We start from the raw sequence: 22451 nt of genomic DNA on the forward strand, positions 1-22451 counted from the left end.
ACGTTTTGGAGTGTTCATTATACACAGGACAGTCTCTGCACTTGGGATACATTTCTGCATCAGGAATGTGCGCTCCCACTTCTTCATACAGTTTCTTCAGGGCCACCATTTTCAGAATAGTATCCTTTCTAGATAGTTCTAGAAAGTTCAGAATAGTTCTTTCTAGATATTCTCTATAAACCATGCCTATTTGGGTAATTCTTTGGAAGGTTAGTGTCCTGTGAAGATAGGACAAAAGGAATGATCCACACATTGTACAGAAGACTGTCCCCTTCCACCCTGGTTCACTTCAGCACAGTACGCATTTTGTCCAACTCGTCTTTGACACTGTTTTCTTTTCCTGTCTGTGTTTGATATTCTTAATGTCTGGCTAATTTTGAAATACTAAAAAAGATAATACTTGCTTTTAAAAATCACTTTTATGCCCTGAGTGGTGTAGCTCAGTGGATTGAGCACAGGCTGTGAACCAAAAGGTCACTGGTTCAATTCCCGGTCAGGGCACTTGTCTGGGTTGCGGGCCAGGTCCTAGTACAGGGAACTCAAGAGGCAACCACACATTGATATAGATCTCCCTCTCTTTCTCCTGCTCTTTCTCTCTCTCTAAAAGTGAATAAAATCTTTTTAAAAAATCACTTTTCTTACCTAAGACAGAAGGAAATTATTAGCATGTAATGTGGTACGTATTTTCTTAGTCATTGTTATTCAGACTCATGTTTATCCAGTTCTGATGCCAGTTAAACATAGTGTATTAATAACATGTAACACATTTGATGACTGTAAAGATGAAGTTCAATGCCAGCTCTGCTGTCCTTTTTAAAAAATGCTTTAATTCTGTACAATAGCACAGTTTAAGGCCTGAGGTTCCTTACGTAGGAAATGATTACTTCTATTGCAATCAAGTGGAGTTGTGCATAAAGAGGAGCGTCAGAGTTTCTGTATCTGTAGAGACCACTTTGACAGAAAGGAGGAAAATAAAAAATCTTCATTTTCCTCTCTACTTTGAAGATGCTTGTTTTAATTACAAATAATTTCAACTTCCATTTGATTAAAAATAACACAAAATGTAATAAGTAGCTCAAGTCTGAAAATGTAGACTTGGCCCATCAATTGGAAGCTTTTCCTGATCCTTCTTTACATGCTGGCCTAGGTTATCTAACCCTATAACTTTGGAGCCACGGTGTTTAAAAAAGCAGCAGGTTAGAATCTCGGATTATATTCTGACAGGGTGTTCTCAGACAAGCTAGCCTACCATGCAGTGATGTTTTCATTTCTCTTTCAGTTAAAGAATTGACATATAAACCACTTTTACTAGGGAGACAATAAAGCAAAACAAGCAGGCGATATGTCCTTCTTTATTACCTTATAAATATTATATACCCATTCATCACTTTATACTCAAATTATATATTGTCCAATAACAAAAGACTACAGAGATCCTATTCATTTATTATAGAATTTCAAGTAATGTAATAAGAACCATTTAATTCATACATTTTGAGACGTTTGAAAAAATCCACACATTTCTAAGAAGTCCAGCCTAAGGACAAGTTTGCAAACTAGCAAAATTGAATTGTGTTTGAGTTTATGTTGTATGTTGGGGAGACTGTTTTCTAACATACAGTTGGAGGCTTCTTTCCAACTCCGCTCCCAGAAACGATTGATTGTAACACCTCATGTGAATTAGTTTGTGCTATTCTCAGAAATGACTTCAGATTTTAGGAGGATCATGTATCAGTCCACAGAAATGATGCTTTGGTTTGACATTAATGGAACAGTGTGTAAGGGAGGAAAAACTTTTTTCTCTACCTTTTTTAGGTTCTATAGGTGGGGTTCTGTAAGTTAGACTGGCCAAAGACAGATTAACAAGAGAAAAACAGAAGTTTATTGACATGTGCATCACTCAGAGATTGTACCCAGAGATCAATAACCCAAAGTAGTATTTAGAACTTGGGTTTATGTACCATTTTATGCTAACACAGAAGAGAGATTTGAGGCTTCAAGATCAGGGAGACAAGTTGTGGGAAAGTGACTCGGAAAAGTATGGTGTACAAGGATTGTTTAGTAAGATTTGTTATGCAGACTTAAGTCTTGACTGCACCATTGGTTAAGAGTTGTTAAAAGTAACCCTCTTCCTAATACGGAATTTTCATCTTTCCATTCCCTCCCAAATTTATATTTTTGAATAGCAATATTTTTACAGAAGGAAAACAAAAGCCCTGTTTTAGACCTTCTTCTGGGCCTGCAGGTTCTCAGCAGCCGTTAGCTCAAAACAATTCATAGGCCAAAGAGGCATATTTTGGGGGTGACAAATTCTGGCCTCCTTCAAGAGTCATGGTGGTGGTTTACCTTCTAGCTCTGCTGTGCCCTTCTTCTTAGGTGGAGTAAAACTACTCCTAAGTTTGTTTAGAAATTTCAGTGAGATAGTGAGTGTGACCAGCACACTGTCTAGCACAAAAGGTTGCTACCTGCTGCTGTTATTATTATTGCTGTTACTCCTGCCCCACTAACTGTATTGTAATTTGGAAAGGGCTGGGAGCATTTGTGGTTCCTGAAATAATCATTCTCATTAAATGATTACTCACCATATTTTTCAGACCATGAGATGTACCTAGGTTTTAGAGGAGGAAAATAGGAAAAAAATTTTGAAGCCAAAAACGGGGTAAAATATTTAGTAATATAAATAACATAATATTTCACCAATGTAAATGTAAACAGAAGTCAACAGCAGCATTAACAACCAGTATTCCTCCCAAATTCAGGGGTGCATCTTCTGGTCCAAAAACACGGTAATCATTTGGTCCAAATGATTAATCCTTTTGATTAATGATTAATCCTTTTAAGACCAAATGTCTTAAAGGACTTTTAAGAATTCTCTCACCTTATAATAAATTTGGGAGTGGGGAAAGAATGGCCCATCCTTTCCCCCCTTTAATTTCATTCTCATTTTTTATGTTCTTTTTGAACAAAGAAATTTCTTTCATGTAAACCCCCCTCAGACCCTCCCCCCCACACACACACACATACACACACACACCCCTCACTCACACATGCACACACACACATATACCCTCATAGCTCCAGGGACAACATTGCTCTAATGGTAATAACTTCTTCAGGAATGTTTTGATGATTCTTATCTCTGATTCTCTTTTGCTTGTTGTTTTCATACTCCGATTTTTCTTCTGTTATGCTAATATGACAGCATTTTGAGCCCCTTGAGAGTAAGTGCCTGGGTGATTTGGGACCTGCTTAGAAGAAACGTTTTCTTCTTTCATTTTTTTTAAGAGTGTTTTTAAAAAATATTTTATTTATTTATCTTTTTAGAGGGGAAGGGAAGGAGAGAGTAAAGAAACATCAATGTATGGTTGCTTCTTGTGCATCCCCTGGAGGGAACTGGCCCCTGCTGGACACTGGCCTGCAACCCAGGCATGTGCCCTGACTGGGAATCGAACCGCGATCATCTGGTTAGCAGGCCCACGCTCAATCCACTGAGCTACACCAGCCAGGGCCTTCTTCTTTCATTTTTTAAGAATTTAGCTTGCACCGAAAGACATATTGTCAAAAATATTATTAGCTTATATTTTGGCCTTTGAAAATCATTTAAATTTTTCTTAAACAACTAGATAGCATCAGATAAAATTTTCTAATCTAATTGTTCAAAGATGATAGTGAAGAGTAATGGTTCCTTTGACAGTGATTGTCTTTCTCCTGTTTTCCAAAATCTCAAAAATGAATATTTATTACCTTCCACAAGGTAGAAAATACATTTTTTAAAATTGTGGTTTTTTATTATTTTAAGTACATTAGTTATTTATGTATCTTTTTTCTAAAAGTATGTGACAGATTCAGCTTCATAAAAGCAATGAGCCCACCCTGTCAAATGCTTGATTCTCTCTTCAAAATGATTTCAGCAAAGAATGTTACACCTGGTATTGTGGGAAAAGGGAATAACTCCCTCTTCCTTCCTCTGGTTCTTTTCTGTCTGATTGAATAATCAAATCAACATGGAATAGATTGACAAAGGAAAATCAAATTTAATTTTATATGCATGGGAATCTTATATTCAAGAGACAGTCTAAGACCACACATACATGAGAGGTTCACAGACAAAAGGGCAAATGAGGCGCACAGTGTTCTGAGCTAAGGGTGAGGTGAGGCACCCGGGGCTTCAGAGGGTCGTTGAGGGAAGATAAGAAGAGATGTTCAGGAATTAGAAGCTTGCCCTGACCTATGAATAAATAAAAAATGATTGGTTATCTGCAATCATCTCTTGTAATGGGCAAGGTTTCTAATTCAAATTCAGCTAGATAGTTAAGGGGGTTGGAGGTGGGCAGAAGTTTCTCTTGAGCCCCCCCCAGAGTCTTGGTTGCCTTTAGCACAAAATAATTCACATGCCACAGAGCCACATCTTGCGGTGACTCCTAAGTCCTTGCAGAGTATGTGTTAAGAGACTAAATAGGTAGAAAATCTGTTAAGTGATCCCCAAGTATACTTATATTTCCCAAAAGTACCTTTAAAGACATCATCGCTATTAGGCTGAAAAAGGACAACTGATAATGACAGGCCACTGGATTATTTTACACAATAGAGAGCCTTGTGTCTCACACACTAGGTAGAGTATGTTACATTGCAATTTGCCTGGAAAATTTTTGTTTATTATTTAGAGTTAAACATCATTTGGGGTGAAACCTCATGTTGCCCATATAATAGTAGATTTCTTCCTCCCTGTTCTTCATAATCAACACGCACTTCCATTCCAGTATTTACTGAGATTGGTTAAGAAAAATGATGCTGCAGTCTGATATAGTCTTAGGTTCTAAATCCAGTTATTCCACATACTGTTCTTCATTTTGCACATAGTATTTTGAACACCTCCAAATATTAGTTTCCTCTTCTCTAAAAAGACATTATGTCAGGAGGATGCATTAGGTTAAATGCAGTATAGCAAATAATCTTGAAATTCTCAGTGGCGTATGACAACAACTACGTATTTCTTGCTCATGTTGTATGTATGTCATGGGGTGGTTGAAGCTCTGTTTAAATAGTCTCCACGTTAGCACGCAGACAGCACAAGAGGAGGAAGGAAAGAGATGTAGTTATTTTAATTGGGTTGTTTGTCTTCTTGGTGTTGAGTAGTGTAAGTTCTTTATATGTTTTTTTAAAGTAACCCCCATATCAAATGTATCATTGGCAAATATATTCTCTCATTTTCTAGATTGTCTTTTCTTTCATTTTGTTGATGGTTTCCTTTGTTGATGGTTTCCTTTGTTTCCTTTGCCTGAGAAGATATTTGGGCAAAAATATTGCTACAAGAAACTTCTGAAATTTTACTTCCTATGTTTACTTCTAGGAATTTATGGTTTCTCAATTTACATTTAATACTTCAATGAATTTTGAGTTTATTCTTGTTAGTTTCATTCTTTTGCATGTATCTGTCCAATTCTCCCAACCCCATTTATTGAAGACACTGTATTTACCACATTGTATGTTCTTCCTCATTTGTCAAATAGTAATTGACCACAAAAGAATGGGGTTGTTTCTGTACTCTCTGTTTTGTTCTGTTGATTTATATGACTGTTTTTATGGCAGTACCATGCTATTTTGATTATTGTGGCCTTGTTGTATAGTTTGATATCAGGTAGTATGATACCTCCAACTTTGTTCTTCTTTCTCAGAATTATTTAGGCTATTTGGAGTCTTTTGTGGTTCTATATGAGTTTTTAGAATATTTGTTCTAGATTTCTGATAATATGCTATTGGTATTTTAATAAGAATTGTGTTGAATCCATAGATTGCTTTGGGTAGTTTGGACATTTTAATGATGTTAATTGTTCCTATCTGTGAACATGACATAAGCCTCCACTTACTGGTGTTTATCTTCCTCAGTTTCTTTCTTCAGCATTTTATAATTTCCCAAGTACAGGTCTTTTACCTCCTTAGTTAAATTTATTCCTCATACCTTATTTTTGTTGTTGTTGCAATAGTAAATGGGATTGTTTTCTTAAATTTCCCTTCCAACTGTTCATGATTGTGTTTACAAATGCCACTGATTTCTGCATATTAATTTTGTATCCTGCTACTTTGCAAATTCATTTACTGGATCTGGTGGGTTTTTGGTGGAATCCTTAGGGATTTCTATATACAATAACATGTCATCTGTGAATAATGACAGTTTTGCTGCCTCCTTTCCAACTTAGATGCCTCTCTTACTTCTTCTTTCTGTCTGATTGTTATGGCTAGCATTGTCAGTACTGAATAAGATTGTTGAAAGTGGACATCCCTGTCTTGTTCCTGATCTTAAATGAAACACATTTAGTTTTTGCCCATTGAGTACGATGTTGGCTGTGGGGTTTGTTATATGTAACCTTTATCATGTTGAGGTATGATTCCTGTATTCCCACTTGGCTAAGAGTTCTTATCATTAGGGGGTGCTGGATTTTATCAAATGCTTTTTCTGCATCTATTGATATGATCATTTGATTTTTGTCTTTTTTTATTTGATGTATAACATCTTTTGATTTGAGAATATTGTACAAACCACAAATATGGTTTGTGATCTTTTTAATGTATTGTTGGATCCAGTTTGTTAATATTTTGTTGAAGGTTTTAGCATCTATGCTCATCAATGGATATTGACCTATCATTTTCTTGTAGTATCTTTTTCTGGTTTTGGAATTAAGATAATGCTGGCCTGGTAAAATAAGCCCTAAGATCTTCCTTCCTCTTGAATTTTTTGGAATAGTTTGAGAAGGATAGGTGTTGATTCCTCTTTGAATATTTGATAAAATTGACCTGTGAAGCTATTTGGCCTAGGAGTTTTGTTTGCTGGGAGATTTTTGATTACTGCTTCAACTTCACTAGTTGTAATTGGTCTTCAGATTCTTTTTATTCTTCTGATACAGTTTGGAAGATTGTGTGTTTCTAGGAATTTATCTTATTTCACCTAGGTTACCCAGTTTAATCCTTTGTATTTTTGTGGTGTCAATTATTATGTCTCCTCTTTCTTTTCTGAATTTACTTATCTGAGTCCTCTTTCTTTTTTTTTTTTTTTCTTTATGAGCCTGGTGAAAGGTTTGTCTGTCTTGTTCATCTTTTCAAAGAACCAGCTCTGGGATTCATTGATCTTCAGTGTTATTTTTTAGTCTCTATGTCATTTATGTCTGTTCCAATCTTTATTATTTCCTTCCTTCTACTTGCTCTGGGCTTTTTTTCTAGTTTTTTTTAGGTGTAGGTTTAGATTGTTTATTTGAGATTTATCATACTTCTTGAGGTAGGCCTTTAATGCTATTGAACTTCCCCCTTGGGAGTGTTTTCACTGTGTCCCACGTATTTGGGGTTGTTATGTATTTGTTTTCATTTGTTTCAAGGTGACTTTCGATTTCTTCCTTGATTTCCTTGCTAATCCATTCACTGTTTAATAGCGTGTTATTTAGCCTCCATGTGTTTATCAGTTTTTATTGTAATTGATTTCTAGTTTCATACCATTATGATTAGAGAAGATGATTTCAATGTTTTTGAATTTGTTAAGACTTATTTTGTGTCCTAACATGTGGTCTGTCTTTGAGACTGTCCCATGTGCACTGCGAAGAATGTATATTTTACTGCTTTGGGATGAAATGTTCTTTAAATATTAGTGAAATTCATCTACCCATTGTGTTGTCTAAGGTCACTGTTGCCTTGTTGATTTTTTTTTGGTCTGGAAAATCTATCCATTGATGTCAGTGGGGTGTTAAAATGACTGTGTTGCTGTAGATCTCTTTCTTAATGTTCACCAAGATGTCCTTATATATTTAGGTGCTCTTACATTGGGTGCATATATGTTTACAGGGGTTATATCCTCTCATTGGACTGATTTCTTTAGAATTACTCAGTGAGTGACCCTTTTTTGTTTTTTGTTATGGCCTTTATTTTGGAGTCTTTTGTTTGATATATGTATTAATACAACTTTTTTGTTTCCATTTGCATGGAATATTTTTCTCCATCTCTTCACGTCTGTCATTGTGTCTCTTCTGAGGTGGGCCACTTATAGACAGCCTGTACATGGGCCATATTTTCTTATCCAGTCAGTTTCCCTATGTCTTTTGATTGGAACATTTAAATCTCTTTACATTTAAAGTTATTATTGATAGGTATGTGCTTATTGCCATTATATTCTTTATGCCTATGATCTTCTCTCTCTCTTTTTCTCCTAATTAAAGCAGGCATTTAGGGGAGGGAATTTCAGGGGAAATAGGGGAGGGATTTAGAGGAACATATATAAAGGATACATGGACAACAACTGAGAAGGGTGGAAATGGGGGGGGAGCACGGTGGGTGGGATGGGATGGGAGTAATAGATAGAAAACTGTACTTGAAAAATAATTAAATAAATTTAAAAAATGAAAAAAAAGTCCAAAATCCAGAATTTATAAAGAACTACAACTCAACAATAAAAAAGGCAAATAACTCAAAAAAATAAATAAAGCAGGCATTTAACATTTCTTCTAATACCAGTTAATGAACTCCTTTAGCTTTTTTTGTGTGTGTGGTCTGGAAGCTATTTTGTCTTCAGTTTTAAATGATCATCTTGCTGAGTAGAGTACTCCTGGTTGTATGTTTTTGCTTTTCATCACGTCGAATGTTTCATGTCAGTCCCTTTGGCCTGAAGTGTTTCTGTTGAGAAATTAGCTGAAAACCTTTGAGACCTGTGCTTCAAGTAACTGTCTCACTGTTGTTCCTTTTAAGATTTTCTCTGTGTCTTTAACCTTTCTTGTTTTAATTATGATGTGTCTTGGTGTGGGCCTCTTTGGGTTTATCCTGACTGGGACTCTGTGCTTCCTGAACCTGTGTGACTTTTTCCTTTACCAGGTTAAGGAAGCTTCCAGCCAGTATTTCTTCAGATAGGTTCTCGCTCTTTTAGTCACTCTCCTTCCAGCACTTCTGTGATGCAGATGATATTATGCATGATGTTGTCCCAGAGGCCTCTTAGACTGTCCTCATTTTTAAAAAATGTCCTTTTCTTTTTCCTTGGATGCTTACTATTATCTTATCCTCTAATTTGCTGATTTGATCCTCTGCTTCTTTTAACCAGCTATTGATTCGGGCTAGTGCATTCTTCATTTCAGATACTGCATTCTTCATTTCTTACTGCTTACTTTTTTACATTTTCTATGTCTTCTTTAATGTTTACTACATCTTTGTTTAGGTTCTTACCAAGATCATCGATTTTCCCCCTAAGGTTCTTGAGCATCTTTATAACCGTTGTTTTGAACTCTGCATCTGGTATCTTGGTTGCTTCTGTTTCACTTAATATTTTACTGAGGATTTCTCTTGTTCTTTTATTTGGGGCCTGTTTCTTTGTTTCCCATTTTTGTCTGTGTGTGTTCAGTAGATCTGTTTTGACTCCCAAACTTGTTATAATGGCTTTATGATGTAGGTATCTTGTTTGGCTCAGTGGTGCGATCTTCCTGATCACCTGAGCTTGGTGCTTCCAGCATGTTTCTTGGGGGTTATATTCACCCTCTCTTACAGCTGAGTGTTGAGTGCTGTTGGTTCTTTCATGAGTGCAGTTAACACTTCAGGCTGGCTGTCTGTAAGGGTAGACCTTGATACTCGTGTTGAGTTGCTGTGCAGGGGTTGCCCCCTATGGCAAACTTAGTTGTTCCTAGCAGGGTTTGGTGCCTGCTGGAATCCCCGTTTGAGTATGTCACTTCAGTAGTGAGTTATGTTGAGCTCCAGTGTGGTCTGAAGCCAGCCACTGGTTGTGCTTGTTCTGGGTCCACTTGGGCAGTATTCTGGTACAAGGTGATGTCTGATATTGTGTATAACTGGCCTGGGGCTACCTATCTGGAGCTGCCATGCTGTTCATTGTTTGTGTCTGTGTATGCTGGGCCTGGGTGTGCATGAGAGGGGCCAGTCTGTATATAAGGGTTGGTTTCCTCCAGCTTAGAGCTGGGGTTAGATCTGTAAAAGGTTCAAGGCTCCCTGAGGTCTGCCTCCACCTGTCACCTACTCTACCTCCCCTGGAGGTTGCCTGGTCTTCCTCCAGAGCCTTCTGAAGAAAGACTGTAGAGTGGGACCAGTCTGGCCAGGACCCATACACACTTCCACAGACCGTGCATTCAGTAGAGCAGGGCAACCAGTGTCAGAAAGATGGGTGTCCTACTTGAGGGAGGTGTGGTCAGGTACTCAATGAGGAGAAAGTGGCCCCTACTCCAGAACCATTCCACCCGGCTCTCACTATGCCAGCAGGAGTGTGTCACAGGTTCGTGTTGGATGCAGCCAGCCACCCGCTCTGTAGGAGCAAGCTCAGCTGGGTGGAGTCACCAGGGCTCAGGGGGGAGTAGAGATCAAAAGAGTCTCCCGTTGTCCCTGGCCAGTTAGCTCAGGTTAGAGTGTCATCCTGATGCACCAAGGCTGCTTGTTCCATCTCTGGTCAGGGCCACATATAAGCATCAATCACCCACTGAATGCATAAATAACTGGAACAGCAAAATTGATGTTTCTCTCTCTTTCTCTTTCTCTCTAAAGATCAATCAACTGATCAAAAATAGTTTTTTAGCCCTGGCTGGTGTAGCTCAGTGGATTGAGCGCGGGACTGCGAACCAGAGGGTCGCGGTTCGATTCCCATTCAGGGCACATGCCTGGGTTGCAGGGCAGTTCCCAGCAGGGGACTCACGAGAGGCAACCATACATTGATATTTCTCTCCCTCTCTCCTTCCCTTCCCCTCTAAAGATAAATAAATAAAATCTTAAAAAAAATAGTTTTTTTAAAAAAGTCTCCTATTGGGGGTGGGGTTCTGGCTGAGTCCGTAGAAAGCAGGCAAGCACTTTCTCTTGGTCCCAGCTCTGAGCGCCACTCTTTTTTCCCCAAGGAGCTGAGCTCAGCAAGGCGGGGCCCCTGAGACTTGGGAGAGCACATCCAAATAGTCTCCCCTTTAGGGGTGGTGCCAGCAAGCCTGTAGAAGGGGGCAGACACTTCCACCTCTTCCTGGGCAAGAGCCTACAAGGGAGACATGCGCTAAATGTTCCAGTTCTGAGCACCTCTCAGATCCTTGATAGGACTGAGTTCAGCAGGGTGGGCCCCCTGGCTGTCAGAAAGGCAGGTTAAATAGGTCTTCCATTGGGGTTATAAGGAGGGGTTGAGCTCACAGGCTAGATAGGAGTGGACCCGCTCCACCCTGTGTAGCTATGCAGCCTAGCATCCACCTATCTGATTCCCAGACAAAAGCCTCCCTTGGGAGTAGAGCTCTGTAAGTCTCAGCTCTGCCCAGCACTCTGACCTCCCTGCCCAACTGAACTCAGCAGGGCAGGGTCCTGGGGAGTGGAAGGGCAAGCCAAGTGATTCAAAAGGTAGGGGGTGGGGAGCACTCGCTGTGAACTCATGGTGGGGAAGAATAGCTCCCTTTCCAAAACTATACCCTTCAATCACTGAGTCTCTGCCAGGAGCTTCTCTAGAAAAGGAGCACCCTGAGGTTCCCTGCTGGGTGCAGCCAGCAGACGCCTCTGCAAGACTGAAGCTCAGCAGAGTGCTGTCACCGTTAGTTGGAGGACCGGGCAGTGCACCCCCCAGGCTGATGCTGTACAACAGGAGTGCTCCACCCTGGGATGGTGGCCTCTGGGTCTCTAGCAGACTCCTTTCTCTCCCACGCAGACTGAATCCCTGCTGATTTTCACCACCAGATGCTCTAAGGGTCCCTCTTCCCATCTCTGCTGCTCTGGGTTAGGGACCCCTGCCTGGGGTTGAGACCCCATACTCCTGGGGGGGAGGGAATTTTGCTTCCGAGATATCCCTCTGGCTTCTTAGCCACAGCACATGGGTGCCAGAGCCAGCCCTTTCCCTGTCTCTGCTTTTCTTACCAGTTTCTATATGGATTCTTCTGTAAATCCTTAGTTACCATATTTCTCTTCAGCTAGCCTTCAGGCAGTTAATCAACTTGGTTTCTCTAATTTAGCTGTAAATCTGGTTTGGCCCTGGGAGCAATTGAGTAGCTTCTATCTACTCTGCCACCATCTTGGAATCTTTAATGTATATTTTTATCTCCATAATATAATATCTAATTATTGACTCTGACAGATAAAGCGGTAATAGTAAAAGGAGCTTTGAAACCCTTTTAACATTTCTGTGAAAGCTGATGGAACATTTTGTCTCAACTTATTTTAATACTGAAAATGTTAACTTTTTGCAGTTTAGAGGTGAACTTCCTGTTATAATAAAGTTATAGATAAAATTTATGTTAGCATCTGTTCACAATATCTAATCCTTTTCATTTAGGATATAAGGATGGAAATACTCTTTTTTCATGCTTCCTCATTCACTGTGATGCTGTTAAGTGATAATTTATTTTTAGATTATTGAAAGTTCACTTAGGGGCTGTACAGTATCATTATTGAAATGATGGTTAAAATATGACTCTGATCTTATTTTATCTTGACTTCTGTGACTTTGAGAGTGTTGAAGGTTTCTTCAGAAGTAGGCTGTCTTAGAACACAAGCATTGCTATTTTGACCTTTAGCTAGAAATCTTTGTAGAACTTCCTCCAAACTTACTGTGTTGATTAAGTGATTGTGTTTTTTAGTCGTTCATTTATTCAACTATAAGTGTTTAAGGGCCAGACATTGGTCAATGACGTTGGGAGATACCGAGAAGGAAGTATATCCTTGGGATATCAGTGTGTACAATAAACTTGCAGAGCAGAGAAGGATGGACCAACAGAAGTCTGAGTGCTCTGGCGTGGAGAGTAGAACTGCCTATCAGCTGACTGGAAAAGTGACATTTAAGATAACATGATATTGCTACAACGGAATGAACTTCGAAAACACATGAAGTGAGATAAGCCAGTCACGAAAGGATAAATATCGTATGATGTCACGTATGTGAGGTACCGAGAATAGTGTGTTCATAGAGACAGAAAGTGAATAGGATTCCCCAGAGCAGAGGGCAGGCAGGCAGTGGGAGTCGTTACTTCTGGGGCACAGAGTTCAGTTTGGAGTGGTGAAGGAGTTCTGGAAACAAATGGCGGTGATGGCCGCACAGCATTCTGGAAGTTCTTAATGTCACTGAATTATACATCCCAAATGGATCAGAATAGGGATCAATTTTACATTTCATCTATTTACCACAATAAAACAAAAAAACAATAGGAACCAAAAAAAATTGATCATTTATAGCCCTGCCTCTGTTCTTCTATTCAAGCTAATAGCTTTGCATGAAATGACATATTTCATAAATTCTAAGTTCCTGTTTTATTTCATTGAAAAAAAATGCCCACGTGCTTTCAACATGGTTGACCCTTGAAAACATTATGAGTAAACGAAACCAGTTACAAATGATATCTTTTATGATTCTATGTATATGAAATGTTCAGAACAGGCATTCTGTAAGGCTTGAAAGCAGACTAGTGGTTGTGTGGGCCTCGGGCCAAGGAGCTGTGGAATGGGGGGCAGTGGGGAGAGAGGCTGGTCAGTACAGGTTTGGGGGGGACGAAAACTAGACTGTGTGATGGCTACACTGTACTACTAATATTTTTTAAAAATCTAATTGCATACTTTTAATGGGTGGATTCTTTGGTATGTGAATTTTATCTCACATAAGCTATTTAAAAAATCCTTACAGGTAATGGTGTAGTTTCTTCTTTTTCTGAAGTCTTGTCTTTCTCCATCATATATCTTAAGTCAATTGAAAGTAACATAACAAAGTTTAGGGCTTTAAATATGCAGATATGAAGCTATGATCTAAGAGGCTTTCTGATTGATGCTTATCAGTATGAAGGCAGAGATATCTGAATGCAAATATTAATATATTTTATTTTATTACTCACACTGAGTGGCTTCATTAAACTGGTATGTAGAATATGATGATTTGGTGACTGTAGGACAATAAAAATGAAACATAGGATTTTTTAAAAAATACCTGTTTCTGTACACAGAATTGCTGTTTTAAATTAGCCAGTTTTTGCTGAAGTCTTTATTTATTTATTTATTTATTTATTTTTGCTTTTCAAGTTTATTTAAGAAAGGACAAACCTTGAGATGATTACAAATTTATAATAGGCAAGCTCCATGTAAAAGCCCCAGGTAGAAATACTACTGTTTGGTTAGCATTCTCTGGTCTCTGCTGTAAAATAGTTGCCATCTGTATTTTAAGCAGTCTTGATACGTTCCCCCCTTCAATTACAAATGTCCTTATGTTAAAATAGATGCTGTTTGCGTGCTGGTTGCTACCAAAGCTCCTCGATGCACACATACACACACGCCCTTTGTGTGTACACAGGCCCACTTGCGTGCTTGCAAGTTTGCTCAGAGTCTCACCACCTGGCTCACAGCTACCGTTCTTCTGTTAGCTACACTGAACTGGGTGCTGCCTTTTTCTGCATAACCTGGGCCCTGTACTTCTTTTCCACAACATAAGCTGTGAGTCCAATCTGAAAGTCCAACAGACTTTCAGAAATATATTCCATGGTGGAGTTATCTATAAAGTGTCTGATTTTTGCTTCTGTATGTATTAACTTATATGTTCACATATAATTTTTCACTTGTTCCAAAAATCAAGGCAGACTGGTTATATGCTTGTTTACCTGCTTGAATATGCACTTGCTAATGCACCTAGTTTAGCCAAACTGAACTATTATATTCACATTAGCACAGGCCTGGCCGTTGCAGAGAACCAGAGAGAGGATGAAAACGTACTCTCTGCTCTCACAGAGCTTCCGTCTTGGCAGTTTATTGCCATATTGCAGGAGAGAACCGAGGACACACTTTGGTAACTCCAGGAACAGGAGGATTCATAGAGGAAAAGGTGATCTCTTTACCAGGAGAACCTGTAGCTGTATGCTAAACCTTAAAAATAGAAGAATTTTGAAAAGTGAAGAGATTACCTTCACCCAACAGTGCTGAATGAGAACAGGAATAGAAGAAAAAAACAAACAAAAAAAAAATTGTACTTTGTTTCTTTCAGGTGCATTATGTTAAGTCATAGTTCTTTTAGTAAGGGAAATACTTTTTTTTTAATATTTTATTTATTTATCTTTAGAGGGGAAGGGAAAGAGAGAGGGAGAGAAATATCAGTGTATGGTTGCCTCTGCCAGGGACTGGTATCGTGTGTCCCCTGCCAGGAACTGGTCTACAACCCAGGCATGTGCCCTGACTGGGAATTGAAGGGAAATACTTTAATGTAGGGGCAAGTTTATTTTTATTTCCTGTTCTGGTACCTACTGTATAAAGTTGCAAAGTCTGTAGTATGAAGCTGAGGTAATTACTAATGGAGAAGTCTTATTTTGAGAGCCAAAGGGAAAAACCACCAAATTTACCCCCTTGTTTGCTATTAACAGTTTGCTTTGTAAATCCTACGGTAGCAGGGCAAGCTCCATCTAGTGCGCGTCCCGTTTGTGGTAGTGGGCCCCCCTGAGCGTTTCCTAGAAAGACCGCACTTCCCTTTCTGCCTGGGGCAGAATAGAGTTTGCTGGGAATGCCTGTCAAATTTGTTTTATGTAAATCAATACAAATTATCTCTCCTTTACTTATTAGTTAAGGGAACTAGCGTATTGAAAAGATGCTCTATTTATTGATGGGTTTCCATTAATCTGTATGAAAATGTGTTCCTGGGGAATTTTAAATACTCTCCAGGGAATAAGATTAGCTATTTAAATAAGCACATGCTGTAATATTTTATTTTATTTTCACTCTGAGGTGGGGATTACCACGGTTTCCATTTTACAGGTAAAAAACCAAGGCACAGAGATTGAGAGTGAAAATTGTGTTGCTAAGGTCATGTTAAGACGTGTTGGAAGTTAATCATTCTGAGTGTCCTGCCCCTTAAGAAAACTAACACTTTCGTGCAGCTACTTCCCCTCCCCCGCACTGTTTGGGGATCTTGATGTTCAGGTGTGAGAGACTGGAAAGGCAGAGAATACAGCAGAGGGCCAATGTATCCCCTGTAGGGTGCATCCTAATCAGTGCTACCCAGAAAGCCTGCTGACTAAATGTCCAGTTGCTGTGAAGGGAATGTTCAAGTGATATGTTAATCAGTTCTTTTTCTGCTAAATAAGAAGCTCTTCAACTCCAGTTCCGACATAGTTACCAAATATAATGAGGTGTATATATAGTGCCTATTAATTTCTGGCAGTGAGGGGTAAGTAAAAGATACTCAAGAGTCATACTGTTTGTTTTAATTTCTTAGTCAAAAGGACTTTTAAAAATAACTAAGCTGATACCAAGGAGGCGACTGATTTGAGCTCATTGTTCTTTTCTTCCACTTTGGTAAAAACTCGAGTCTTCAGAGTCAGTGGAAAAAAACAGAAACAAAGGGCATGGTTGATACATGGGCAAGACGTCCCGCTGAGTAACAGGGAGATTACGATTACAGAATTATCTGGCTCTTGGACTCCATAAGATTCCCTAAAATATTGTTCTAAGGGTAGAATGAAATAATATGTTGAAGTACAGTTCTTTGAAAACTAAAAATCATTGGACTCATGCAGGTTATTAAAAAGCAGCTCCTTTCTTGACATTTACATCTCTATTAGATTCTTTGCACTCTTTCTAGCCCATCTTTTCCTCCCTCCCTCCTTTCCCCTTCACCTGTTTCTTCCTCTCCCCCACCCCCACGGTTGTTGAGGAGACTGCTTACAGCAGTGGAGGAGAGCTAAATCAGCCAATTTTCTTATTGCTTGCAGAGATGGTTAAGTTACCAAAGCTTTTCTTTTATTAGTCTTCTTCCTACTCCCTCTGTATCCTTGGAGGAATTTTAAAACACTCTCTGTGTTTTCTAATTTGTTTTGCTCAAATGTTCTCTCTTTAACTTTGCAATGTCTTGAATGAATGAATCTGTCATTCTTCATCCTGTTCTCCCCTTATTTCCGTTGTTTGTGACTCTGCATCTTGAACGTAGATTAGTGACCAGTGGCAGGCTGCATTGTCTGACACTATGCCTTTTGCTTAGTAAATTCTCAAAAAAATGTGTTCATTAGCTAGCTGAAAAAGAAACAGGTGAGTTATAGATTACTTTTCCTCCTTCAATATTAAAAAAGTAAAGTTTTGATGTGAATAATACAAGAATAAACTACTTTTTGTACTTGCAATTGTAAACCTACTTTTGCCCACCCTAGATTGTTGTTTCTCCTGCTAATGCAACAGGCAGAATATGAAACTGCTGTGAGGGGAAAGAAAAGTATTTATTTTGAAATACTCAAAATATTTTTAGTCTTCAGGCATTACATGAGTTTATCTCTGTTTTGCTACCTAAGAGAGATGATGAATGTGAGGAAATAACTCTTTAAGTGGAATTGTCCGGAAGGAATATTAGATCCCCAAATGTCATCATAGGATGCTGCCAGTTGACATTCGCTTTAAGGGCCTGGCTGACTGGTCTGTTTTCCGCTCTGTTTGTTTGCGCCCACATGTGAGTGTTGATCTGAGGGAAACCATTCCCGGATTTGTTAAGATGATTAATGCTTTCTCCTTCCGTTTTTTTTTTTTTTTTTTTTAAGGAAATGGCTAAAATCCTCAATCATCCCAGAGTCTACGCTTTTCTGCACATACCAGTCCAGTCTGCCTCTGACGCTGTGCTCATGGACATGAAAAGGGAATACTGCGTGGCTGACTTCAAAAGAGTGGTGGATTTTCTGAAGGAGAAGTGAGTCTGTTAGCACTTAAGAAAATAACCATTTCTCTTTTCTTTCAAAATGCACTTACTGTAGCCACAATTAAAGGTACCAGAGTAAAGGTGAGACTTTTGAAGCTTTCAAAGCCTTTGAGTGTCCGTAGGCACCTTGATGTGGTTTTCCTTTCTCTTCAGTTTATATCCACCTTTCCATCTGGACATGATTCAGCAATAATTTGTGTGTGATTGCCCATCTCTCTAAGGTAGTGTGCATTGTGATCATTTGTATGCCTGACCTGGTAGATGAAAACTGCTTTAAGCTTATCTCTGCTTAAAATCACCTTTAATGGGGCTTTTTGAATTTGTAATCTGGTTGTGACAAGGAGGTAGGCCACATCATGTTACTACAAAATAGGTAATTTTCTACTAAGTAGCATTTCTTGAAGAATATCTGGAATATCTTGGCTTTTACTCCCTATCCCTGTAGTTTACTTGAATTGCGATTTATAAGAAGGTTTGGGAGATGCTATTTTTTAAAGTTCAAATTGTTAGTGACCAACATTAAGACATTTTGCACAGTCTCAGACATAAATGATAATTTTGGTTCCATAGAAAACACTTGCTGACCATAATTACATTCTTCAAAATCATCCTTCTCATCATCACCAAACATCGAATGCCTTCTGTGATTATACAAGGCAGGAAATCATGGCGCTGGCCAAGGTCATGCAGAACTTTCTCAAGTCTAAGGCAGCACTCTCCCTCTGGGGATGTATCATTTATCTGGCATATTTGTGGCGTGGATCTTCCTACTTTCCGTAATTTTTCCCATAAATGTTTCTTCTGTTGTTTTTCTTAATTAAGGCAACTTTTTATTTCCATCTTCTTGTTTATAATTATGTACCTCCATACCATGTAGTTTATGGATACAATGGCTTTATATGAACTGTAAGCAATTATTTTCTCCACTATCAATTAGTCACTTATCCTGACTGCATACAAATCTTTGAAAATATTTTTTTCCTCTGTTTACTTTTCCCCTTCCTCGTCTTTCCTTTATGTGTCTTTCTAAATTTTATTTGTTTTACCTCTGGGCATTTCTTGATTATCCTAACCACCAGAAATAGACATGTAGTGTGCCTTCAAACAAATACAGCTAGTTGTTTGAATATTCAATCATTGAATAGATAGTATATATTTTTCTAGGATTTCATAATTATGATTATGAAATTTATACAGACTCCAAAGTAGAAAATGGAATAAGCACTAATCTCTACCACCTCTAATACTTTCTGGTCTTGAACAGAATTGAGATCAAGGCTAAAGAATAAGGATTTTTATATTAGATCTGTCTATTGTTGGCCTGTATATGTCCTTTGTATTTATTCTAGTTTATACAAACTTATCTCATGTAAAAGAATCCTTTTAGATACACTGGTGCTAGTGAATAGAATGTTTTTAAAGATGAAAAGAAATCATTGCACCTGTGACATTTCTGGCCTCTCACTTACTAGAGCAGTAACAGATAATGCACACAATTCATACTTGCTGCACAAGACTTTGCCGAGTGCAGATATGCATCCTGTTGTGCAGAATGCACTGGAACACCTTCCAAACAGTTTGGTGCATTAATATGAAAATGAGGCTAAGGAATCAACACCTCTCTTTTTCCTCTATTTGGGTGAGTGCTGACTCAGTTGTTTGGGGAATCACTGTGGCTGCTTCACTGGGCAACAATTTTACATCAAGTTCTAGGCTTTTATGGTGCTCCAAAGAAGGACCTGTTAAATTCATTGCATCTCAACATCCATGAACTATATAAGGTCAGTGATGATCATGTCAGAGTATTAGAAAATAGCATCATGTCTTTATTCCTGGGCTAAGTTCATGTGTCTGTCCTCTCTTTGGTTTTGAATTACTATGAGGCATCCATGTAGCTTTTCTTGAACCATTCCAACTGGCTTGAAGACCCTGGAACCAAGCACTCTACCCAGGGATCTCTAGTATTTCCAGCAGTAGAGATACCTGGAGAGGATATTGGAGATGTCTGGAGAAGATGCCCATTTCACACCATCCACCCAAAGGTTCAGTTTCAAGTGCTACCAATCACTAGGATTGTAGAGTATGGTCTAGCCACTTAACGTCTCCAAGAGGGTTTTTTTTTTTTTAATTAACTCTGTTACATATATGTAGTAAAAGCAGAATCAACTGTGGTATACAATTTCACACTTAGTTGTAATTTTGTCATTTGTAAGATGTATTGAAAAAAAGGTAGTAGGTAGCCAATAAAATAATACCTGCTATATAGAGTTAGTGACTGAGAAAAATTACTAATACCCTTTGTAAAAAAAGAAGAAATCTTATTATCTCTACTAATACAGCAATCCTTGCATAGTTTTATACCGTTCATCAGCCATAAAAGTGTATATTCGATCTAGTCCATCCTGTTGCTTATCATATGCCCTCACTCCTGTGAGGACACAATAGCCCAGCTTTGCTCATTAGTGAAGTGAAAAAGTTTTCCTGTCCTCTCATGGAAGTGCACCCATCCAGGAAATAATTCTCAACTATAATGGACAGTTTTCCCCCCTAAAGATTCTATTTATTTATTTATTTTTACAGAGGGGGAAGGGAAGGAGAAAGAGAAGGAAAGAAACACTGATGGGTTGCCTCTTGCACACCCCCAGCCAGCAACATTTTTGTTTGTGGGATGATGCCCAACCTGCTGGGCCACACCAGTCAGGGCTGTGATGGAATTTAGAAATAAATATTTTAAACAAACCTGTGGTCTGATACTCTGCTTATTTCTTTCTATAAAAACTACCACAGCATTATGCCAAATAGATTAGTGCTTACTGGTAACACCAAAGTTTCAGGGGTTCTGTGGAACTACCAGTGTGGATAACCGATCCAGCACAAAATTGTTTTTTCCCATGTTTATTATTATGCAGTACGATAGATTGTCATCTTTAGTAAAATGGTCTAATGCTATCATGTTGCCCTGTTTTAAGCCTGACACCATATCAGAAAATGGCCCCGACTTAGAGCAGTGTGTTGGGCACCCTCCTCTCCTTCTGACTTTGAGCTCCTGTATAAACATGCCCCATTTCATTTGCTCCTATTTCCTCCGAAGCCTTTTTGTAATAAGCCATTAACCAATAAGTCTCATTTATTTTTTACCAGCACCGTGACACTTCTCAAATATTCATGCTATGAATTAGGGACGAGGTATTTTTGAATCTGTTTCCTCCAAAAATCCAATCTTTAAAACAACCCACAGCATTTAAGACTGAAATCCGAACTCTGGGAGTTCACCCGGTACTGCAGGCTTTTAAACTACTACTTCAGCAGCATTTGTGGTGCATGTTTCTCACACAGTGGAGGTGAAATCTTTTTAATTAATTTTCTTTATAGTTGAAATTGGCCCACGTTATAACTGGGAGCAATATAAGTTTACATATGAGCCAACCTGAAGCTGATTCATTATTCTTTTCATTTGTTTGAAAGTTGGCAACTATCATCATAACAGCAGCTGGATGGAAGATAACCCAGTGGTGCTGGCACGGGTTGAGGCAAATGGGAGTTTATTACATCACACAGCCTTTGCAAGGAAAAGTGTCTAAAGTACTTAATATGCTAATTTAAAACAGCAGACCATGCAGAAACAATCATATGATGTGATTATTCTATTCTTATTTATTTTAATTTATTTTATTGATTATGCGATTACAGTTGTCCCATTCGCCCCCTCCTTTATTCCCCTCTGCCCTGCACATTCCTTCACACCCGCATCACCCCCGCATGTAGTTCATGTCCATGTTCATGTCCATGAAGTAAGTTCTTTGGCTTCTACATTTCCTGTATTATTTTAACCTCCTCCTGTCTATTTTCTACCTACCATTTATGCTACTTATTCTCTGTACCTTCCCCCCTTCCTCCCACTCCCCTGCTGATAAGGGGAGTGATCTTCATTTCTGTGATTCTGTTCCTATTCTAATTATTTGCTTAGTTTGATTTTGTTTTAGGTTCAGTTGTTGATAGTTGTGAGTTTTTTTGTCATTTTACTGTTCATATTTTTTATCTTCATTTTTCTTAGATGAGTCCCTTTAACATTTCATATAATAAGGGCTGGGTGATGAAGAACTCCTTTAAACTTGACCTTATCTGGGAAGCACTTTATCTGCCCTTCCATTCTAAATGACAGCTTTGCTGGATAGAGTAATCTTGGATGTTGGTCCTTGCCTTTCATGACTTGGAATACTTCTTTCCAGCCCCTTCTTGCCTGCAAGGTCTCTTTTGAGAAATCAGCTGACAGTTTTATGGGAACTCCTTTGTAGGTGACTATCTCCTTATTTCTTGCTGCTTCTAGGATTCTCCCCTTCATTTTAATTTTGGATAATGTAATTATGATGTGCCTTGCTGTGTGCTTCCTTGGGTCCAACCTCTTTGGGGGACTCTGAGCTCCCTGGACTTCCTTGGGGAAGTTCTCCTTCATTATTTGTTCCAGTACGTTTTTAGTTTCTTTCTCTTCCTCTTTCCTATGGCACCCTTATGATTCAGATGTTGGAACATTTAAAGTTGTCCCAGAGGTTCCTAAGCCTCTCCTCATTTTTTTTAATTCTTGTTTTTTTTCATTTTGTTCTGGTCGAATGTTTCTTTCTTCCTTCTGGTCCAAACTGTTATTTGAGTCTCAGCTTCCTTCCCATCACTGTTGGTTCCCTATGTATTTTACTTTATTTCACTTTTCATAGCCTTCCTCTTTTCCTCTATTTTGCAAACATACTCAACCAGTTTTATGAGCATCCTGATTACCAGTGTTTTGAACTGCACCTGATAGGTTGGCTCTCTCTTCGTCACTTAGTTCTATTTCTTC

General features: G+C 38.6%; 1 protein-coding gene and 1 long non-coding RNA gene across 5 annotated transcripts in view; both read left to right on the forward strand.

The window, feature by feature from the left end:
- Positions 1 to 22451, forward strand: part of CDKAL1 (CDKAL1 threonylcarbamoyladenosine tRNA methylthiotransferase) — a 665826-nt gene that overhangs the window by 430003 nt on the left and 213372 nt on the right. For all 4 annotated transcript variants that reach the window (XM_037037969.1, XM_037037973.1, XM_037037972.1 and 1 more), the window contains one exon: positions 17466 to 17611. In XM_037037969.1, the coding sequence (XP_036893864.1) occupies positions 17466 to 17611 (146 nt within the window). The remainder of the gene's footprint in view (positions 1 to 17465; positions 17612 to 22451) is intronic.
- On the forward strand, positions 2665 to 15928 carry LOC118981246 (uncharacterized). The gene is made up of 3 exons (XR_005065307.1): positions 2665 to 2761; positions 10228 to 10232; positions 15918 to 15928. It is a non-coding gene; the product is annotated as an uncharacterized LOC118981246 (long non-coding RNA).

Source organism: Sturnira hondurensis, unplaced genomic scaffold (genome assembly GCF_014824575.4).
Source record: "Sturnira hondurensis isolate 20B ecotype Veracruz unplaced genomic scaffold, ASM1482457v3 Scaffold0023817, whole genome shotgun sequence".
In the NCBI taxonomy this organism is placed as follows: domain Eukaryota; kingdom Metazoa; phylum Chordata; class Mammalia; order Chiroptera; family Phyllostomidae; genus Sturnira; species Sturnira hondurensis.